At 29.1% G+C, this 8,042-nt stretch overlaps 1 protein-coding gene across 1 annotated transcript; it reads left to right on the top strand.

Moving 5' to 3' along the window:
* Positions 1 to 4,462: 4,462 nt before the first annotated feature.
* LOC105785496 (MLP-like protein 423) lies at positions 4,463 to 5,637 on the top strand. The gene is made up of 2 exons (XM_012611598.2): positions 4,463 to 4,742; positions 4,961 to 5,637. The coding sequence occupies exons 1-2, from the start codon at positions 4,556 to 4,558 to the stop codon at positions 5,233 to 5,235; spliced, it is 462 nt and encodes a 153-aa protein (XP_012467052.1). The 5' UTR covers positions 4,463 to 4,555; the 3' UTR covers positions 5,236 to 5,637.
* The last annotated feature ends 2,405 nt before the right edge of the window (positions 5,638 to 8,042 follow it).

The raw sequence follows: 8,042 nt of genomic DNA, 5'->3' as shown, positions 1-8,042 counted from the left end.
TACAATTTAACTACGATTAATTAACATATATATACATACACCTTCAATTGAATTTATGAACATCAATTGAGCCTTAATTAAATAGAATTAGGCAATCAATTTCATGTATAACAACCACTGAATAAATCAAACAAGTGGCATACCTTAGTTGCTAGTAAACCACTCCATGGAAGCTTCATCTATTCAAATGTTAGTAAAAATTTTATCTTCACACACCATGTTATCAAGCAACAACATACTGTAAATCATTCAATAATTAAACTCAAACATGCCTCAAAGTTATTATAAAACCATCCAAAATAAAATGTCCAATGTCCAAAGTGTGTAATAAAGTCTCTACCAAAATTAAACTAATTCCCAAGAGTTCCACAATACCCAATTACAGTCTCTAAAATGTGTAATAAAGTCTCTACCAAGCCTAAATCTCTTGGAACTCTCTTGCTCGGCTTATCAGCTCCTTAATCCCGACAATTATCTGCACAAATGTGAGAGTGTGAGTTTTAAAAAGCTCAGTGAATGTTAATAAAAAAAAACAAGTAAATTAACATCCAATTCATGCTTAATTCACAACCAATCATTCACTAATTGTCAGCCAAAATTAATTAAACATGCCAATTTAATTTCCATAAGTATTTTCTATACCAAAAATCAACTATTCATGGCTTTCAATTATCCATTGATATAGCAACAATCACACATAAATATATTGGCATTCATTTCTCATGGCTTAATCGGGTGATCATACATCGGATAAACGGATCTTCAAACTCCCACAAATATCAAATACAATCCACCGAGTTGAGCTGGCCGAAGCACACTCTCCCTTATAGCACCTCAAATAACCCATTGAGTGGAGACTCATGCTCAACACTCCCTTATCTACTCCAAACAAATCAGTCCACCTTGAGCCATATGCTCACAATGTCACAAATAAAGGCGAGTACCCACAAATCCTATGGCATGTCAACTATATCTAATGGATCCACCATGCATGTTTTCAATATATTCAGTCAAATATAACATATAAATCAGTCATTATTGTGCTTAATTTAATGTGACAAAATGATTATGTATAACTTGTAACATAACCATTTAACATCCAATTAAATCAAGAAATTCATTCATAAATTTCCCATATTCAGATTACCAATTGTAACACCAACATATCATGATAAAAATTTTCAGACACATACTTAAAATCATCCTTAAAATTAATCTAATTAAATACCACAACATCACCCAAAACTTATTTACCTTTTTTAATACAAATTTAATTTTTGCACATTTAATACCAATCTTGCAAAATCAACCATTCATCCATAATCAATTAATTTTAATCATTAATTAAGGTACTAATTAAAAATAATTGAGGGTCAATTTACCAAATCGTCCTTGGAAACACTTACCACGCAATCTTATAATCAAAACAAGTGATCAACTAGGCAATTTCGAGGTTCAATTCCGGTTATCTCGGTCTTCTTCAAGATTCAAACCTTCAACAACGGTAAAGTAGACATTACCACATTTCCAAAGCTATATTAAACACAATTTTAATTAACTATGCTAATCAAAATTCACTCACAAAGATACCTTACTGAATTTGTAACATCAAGTCGAAAACTCGATTCCCCACAAAATTGATCTCTCTAGCCTTCCTAATCACTTCCAAACATCAATACTAGACCAAGTACACATAAACTAAGCATCAATTTAACATTTAAATCAATTTTACAAAAATCTAGAAAATTAATTCTAGAAGATGATGAAATTTAGATCTCTTTAAATTACCTCACAAATCATGTTTAATCTTGATAAATAAAACCAAAAACCTTTTAATATATCCATTTTGAGTTGGAACATTCATTGATTTGTGGATTTCCTCTCAAAATTCAAGATCTACCATTAAAGCAACTTAAGCTTTTGAAGAAGGTGACATTGATTATAAATCCTTTAATTGACTCTCAAATTATGTAAAATGTTTCTAATCTTCATAAAAACAAGTTTAGGATTGAAGTTTACCTTTGATTCGCTCTAAATTCGTTGATTAAAAATTTTGATGTAATAAGCTTGAGAAATTTTAAAATATTTTTGACTACATCTGAGAATAATTTCAAGTGAATTGAGAGAGTATTTTGAGAAGGAAATTAGTTGGATCTATTCTCTTATGATAGATCATCAAAACCATGCAAAAAAAATGAAATTTATAACCCTCTAATCTGATGTAAATGGTTTGAAAAGTAGGCTAGATGCATTGTTTTTAAAACTGAAACAACCTACCAGAATTTAAAAATTGGGAAATTTCCCTAATGGCCACTCCCACATTTTCCTTCTTTTACTATTTAATCCTTTTCCTCCAAAATTCTTAATTTTAAGGTTTATTTGCCAAATAAATACTCTAAATTTTTCCTTGCTTTACAATTAGACCCAATTTAATTAATATTTAATTTTTTCTCAAATTAACCCCCAATAAAAATTATTTTAAAATTATTTTTGACCCAAAATAATTATTTTCACTAATAATTATTTGATTACTTTAAAATTAAATTTCCAAAAATATTTTTATTTTTCCGGATTATTGTTTAATTGATTTTAGATGAAATTTATATCCTAAATTAAATAAAAAAATTACTATTAACCCGATAAACTCCTAAATTCATGCTCAAAACCCAAAAAATATACCCGAAGCTACTAGACCCGGTTTAGGGATATTTCATAGATCCACTGAGGATGAAGCTAGTCTTTTGGTGGGAAAATTGGAGAGGAAGAATTTTCAAGTATAGAAACGGGACCTAGGCCTCATCGGCTATTAGCATGGGTTTTTATATTGGGAGATAAGGTTGCTAACATGTTTGGAGAATACTAACAGTGATATCATATCTAGTTCCCTTGTAGTGAAGGTGATGTGACGTCCTAGGATTTGACGTCTTAGGAAAGCTCAGTAATTAATTATTTTGAATCTCACATGCATCTCATATATACTCAACGTCTTAGGCAGCTCAGTAATCAATGATTTTGAATCTCCACATGTGTCTCATATATGCTCAGCAGAGATATGACGTGGTATGAGATTCGACAAGCTCAGGTTCATCCGTGGTAAAAGATGGAAGGTTCATTGACTTAGTTAGGTTCACCAAACATGTGTAGCATCATTGGGACAAGTATATGGGTATGTGGTGTAAACATAACAAATATATTATTTAAATAACTCTTTAAAAATATATTATTTCAAAAACAAAATCTAATTAATCTAATTTTAAATTTACTTTCACAATTTTATTAAAATTTATAGAAAAATTATTTTATAGGCCCTTCTTACCACATTACCTATGGACCTAATCAATTAAAATTTTCAATGCTAGATGTTTTTCATATCACCTTTATATTTGGACAAAAACTTTAAAATTGCTGATTTATGTTTCTCCAAATCAATTAAATTATTTTATTTGCTCGCCTGCACTGGACTGGCTGAAGCTTGCCGAGAATCCAGATTTTCGAGCTAAAACTTAAACTAATGCTTGATGGAAATACAAACATCATTTGAGTGTTTGATCAACTGATACATTGATTGAACCAGTAAATTGATTCTTGAAATAATGAATAGAGTTATGTTTTGTTAAGTTTGATATTATATAAATTCTCTAATTTTTTGGATCTGCCTTTGATGCTTCATTTGACTCAGCCCAGAAAACTCCAAGTACATATAAAATAGTCAAATCAACATGCTTCTTTATGTATATATGTGAATCGTCTTAAGTGCTGAAAGTAAGAAGAGCAATATCGAGAAGAGTTCATTAATCCCCACTGATTCTTTCGAGGTTCTCAGTCTCATTCAAAGGTGGTGATTTTCTTTAAAATCGATGCCATTGATGAAACTGCCACAAATGTCCAATGCCGGCAAGAAAATTAAGGTTATTAGTTTTTTTAATTGATTTTCTCTCTAAAAAAGTTAGGTTTTTTTAATTGATTTAGGTAGGAATTATGTGATTTAAGATTTTGTCCAACTACAAGTGACATGGAAAATATTCTGACATGAAAAATTTTAATTGGTTAAGCCTGGGGTAGGGAAGGGGTATAAAATAATTTCTCTATAGGTAATGTCGAACGTCATTAATGTATCAACATGTTTGCTGATGGAACATTAGGACTTTGCAAGGCTGCCAGAAAATGAGGCAAATTAATTTGTTGATAATGAGTTTAAAAGAAGGCAGGCCTGCCCTCACCTGCCAATCTACCAAACCGACATGACTATAAATGAACCCAAACACCAAAAATCTCCCAATTAATTCTTCACCAACTATTTCTTGAATTGCAGCAATGAAGGGCAAAATAATGGGGCCTGATCGTCCCCCTCGCTAGGTGCGCGCTTCTACCTTTTGATAATTGTGTTGGGCAGTTGAAGCAGTACCCGAGAAATTCAATGCCCTTATCTTCTATTACTATATAAACATGTCGATGCTACTACGCTGTAGGTCAAGAATTAAACCTTCTCTTCTACTTTTCTAATCAAACTAAATAAGTTTGTTTAATTTTTTCAATTAATACAAATTCCATAGCAATGGCTTGCAGTGGACAGCTTCATGTGGAGGTTGAGCTCAAGTCTCTTGCAGAAAAGGTCTGGGAAACCATTAGGGACTCTACCAAAATATTTCCTCAAGCTTTGTCCCATGATTACAAGAGCATTGAAGTGCTCGAGGGCGATGGCAAGGCCCCCAGATCCATCCGCCTCATCAATTATGCTGAAGGTAATTTGGATACATCTAACTATTTACAAGCAGTTGATGAATCTTCTATGCATGTGTAAAATTATTTTATATCAATATCTTTGGAAATTTAACAAAGTTTTTGCCTCAATGAAGAGCGCAAAGTCCACTCCAATATAAGTGTCATTTATAAATGCAAATATATTGTACCTAAGGGTTGAAGATAAATTAATGAGGACGAAATTGAAATTTTGCGATAGGATCTCCAATCGTTAAGGTTTCAAAGGAGAGAATTGAATCAGTGGATGAAGCTGAGAAGATATATGTTTACAGCATCTTTGATGGGGATCTCATGAAATACTACAAGACTTTCATTGCTAAGATCAATGTGATTCCCAAAGGAGAGTCGAGCTTGGTTAAATGGTCTTGTGAATTTGAGAAGGCAAGTGAAGAGATCCCTGACCCAAGCGTCATTAAGGAATTTGCGGTGAAAAACTTTGTGGAGATCGATGACTATCTTCACACCAAGGCTTAGAGGCCAGCTCTCCTATTAGCTTGTCATATATATATATATATATATATATATATATATGTTTTATTAATGAATAATATGCGGGGTTTCTACTCCTGAATATTAGTCTGTTACTAGACGTTTCAATGCTACCGTGATAGAATAAATTACTGATATTGCCATACTGGCCATCTTTTACTCTCTTTTTTTTCTCAAGAATAAAATTTGTAACTTATGTTATCCGGGAATTGAGGGGTTGGATTTTTTTTTTCTTTGCTTTTTCGTTCAAACATTCCGTTACTAGAACCTTCAACTTTATATTTTGGATAATTGAAATCAAGTTAGTGAATATCGTATTGGTAAATGTATCGTTTATCTTAGGATTGATACCTATTAATATAGGAATGTTTTATTATATTATTTTAAGTTTATCGATGATTTTACATATTTATTTGCATATATATATATTTATAGTTTAATTTTGAGTTCCTTGATAAATAATATATACTTAAATATTTTTCTCGTATATATTTATAATTTAAGTTTTAGTTTCCTTATAAATTATATATTATTTTAATAAAAATCTATATTATATATACAAGCAAATATTTCTTAATTATATCTAAGTAATTATATTTATATCTAAATATAAGTTTTAAAATTATATATAAATCCACATGTAGATCAAGCCCTTAAATATCTCATTTTAAAATTTTATGTTTTAATTTCTTTCTTAGATAATTTAACGCGGATTTTAAATCAACTAACGAATCAACATGCGGGCCAACCATTCAAAAGCACAATTTTAAAATAAAATAAAATATATAATTAAAAATATTCTCCAAATTGAACCACTATGAAAAATTATTTAATTATTTTAAAATTTGTTGTAAATCTATTGATAAATGGATGTCCATACCCCTTACTACTTTGTAATTTATGACACTTGAAGCCCTATAAATAGAGGGTTTGTGCAAACTTTTTGTTTCTTAAGTGAAAGATGAATCATCCTTTCATTTCTTTATCTTTCTTTGTCTCTTAATCTTTGTATTTTTTAGTTTTATTATAAGTTATCAGCAAGATCTTGCTCAAAGTGATTGTTCTTTTATCGAATATTAAAATTACTTTCAATGATTTCCAAGATCTTAGACAACAAGATGCTAAATTTTTACAGGAAGTTTCTTTTATTTTTGTTTCATATCGATTAATTTTTAAAAATAATTCATGATCAATTATAATTGTTTTGATTAACTTATTTTATTTTTATGTTTTTAAGGATGGTGAAATATTTGATATCACTATCTATATAAAATTGGGAAATACGATTCACTCGAAAGTTTGCTATTGATAAATTTTGAATATATTCAAGTCTATTATAACTAGAGTTTCATTTGTTTACTTATATATAAAATGGTCAAGACTTAATGTTGAACAAAATAAGGCACATCAAGTTAATTAGATCTCTATCTTTACGCTTGTTCTCAACAATAGCATCTTTAAATATTAAATCAGTTTGATATATGGTTTAAATATTTGGGATGGTCTTATTTCTAAATTTTATATCCATGGGTTACTTATTATTTTAAGCATCTTATTTGTTCATGAAAATGAATATTGATTAACTTATTGTTGTAGTAGGTTCCATAATTAAATAATATATTTGACTAAAACATATTTAGTATGCAAATTTGTGTTGATAAACCAATGAATTTTATGATTATTCGCATTTGATTTAGTTCAAATATAGATTATGTTCCTCTAATATCTCTTCTTAATTTGGTTATACAATTCAAAATTTTCAACACTTATACATGCTTAGTTCTAAAGATAATTTTTGAGGAATGTCTAAATTAATTTTGGGTTGATTCTAATATAAAATTTCAAGTTTAATTCTTGTCATTTTTAATTCTTGAATTATTTTGGTTGAAAACATTTTTATAGACTTAAAACTAAGAATTACTATATTAATTTGGTCATTGGCATTTCTCAGACCTTGTTTGTATTAATCGATTGTTGTTTAATAAGAAGCATAAAAAATCATGTGATTTTTTTGTTTAGTTTTTAGAAATGTTTTAGTGAACATGAAATGTATTGTTTTGAAGTAAATTTCATGCATGTCTACAATGGTTTATGAAATTTTGCTAGCACTAGCATTATATTAGGTTTGATATTTTAAATGTTAGTTTTATCCGTACATTTTGTTTACAATAAACTCCATACATGGCTTGACTATTTCTAGTTAATTGATGATGAAAAACTCTTGCTAAAAGGGTTTTAAAAGTATTCTGAACTGATCCCAAGCCTTCTTATATCTAAACAAAATAATAGTTATTCATTCCATTGGTTCGCTACATTCCCAAGTAAATGTAGTAATACATAACAATTATGAAAATGGAACATATTGTTATTATTGACAAATATATAAGAAGAAGATGGATGATTTGAAATGTTGCTAAATGTTCATTTTAGAACATAATGACCAATGGTTTATACTAATTAATCATTCCTTGAAGCAGATGATATCTATATAGTCTTATTGGTAAGGAATATGATATATGCTTACAATATTGTCTAAATTATTTTTGTTTTGCGATTCCTTGAAGTGAATGTTTGCAATAAATATAATAAAATTTATAATCCTTTTGATTATTAAATTCAATTTGGACATTTGACGATTTTGGCATATTCACGAAGTGAATAATGCATATAATTTTTGCAAATTATATTTATTTTATTGAGTTAATGGCATTATGAACTTCACATTGATTTAGACATTTCTAAAAGTATAGGTCATAATACGCTTATATAAGGATAAAAGTAAAAGGAATGAC

The sequence above is a fragment of the Gossypium raimondii genome, chromosome 1 (assembly GCF_025698545.1).
Source record: "Gossypium raimondii isolate GPD5lz chromosome 1, ASM2569854v1, whole genome shotgun sequence".
NCBI classification, from domain to species: Eukaryota; Viridiplantae; Streptophyta; class Magnoliopsida; order Malvales; family Malvaceae; genus Gossypium; species Gossypium raimondii.
Note: the sequence above shows the minus strand (reverse complement) of the source record. Positions and strands in the feature narration are given on the sequence as shown.

What these genes read in the sequence shown, in the direction of transcription:
- LOC105785496 (XM_012611598.2), top strand. Translation starts at nt 4,556, where the DNA reads ATGGCTTGCAGTGGACAGCTTCATGTGGAGGTTGAGCTCAAGTCTCTT. An exon ending in CCTCATCAATTATGCTGAAG is followed by an intron (nt 4,743 to 4,960) that starts GTAATTTGGATA and finishes ATTTTGCGATAG; the next exon opens with GATCTCCAATCGTTAAGGTT.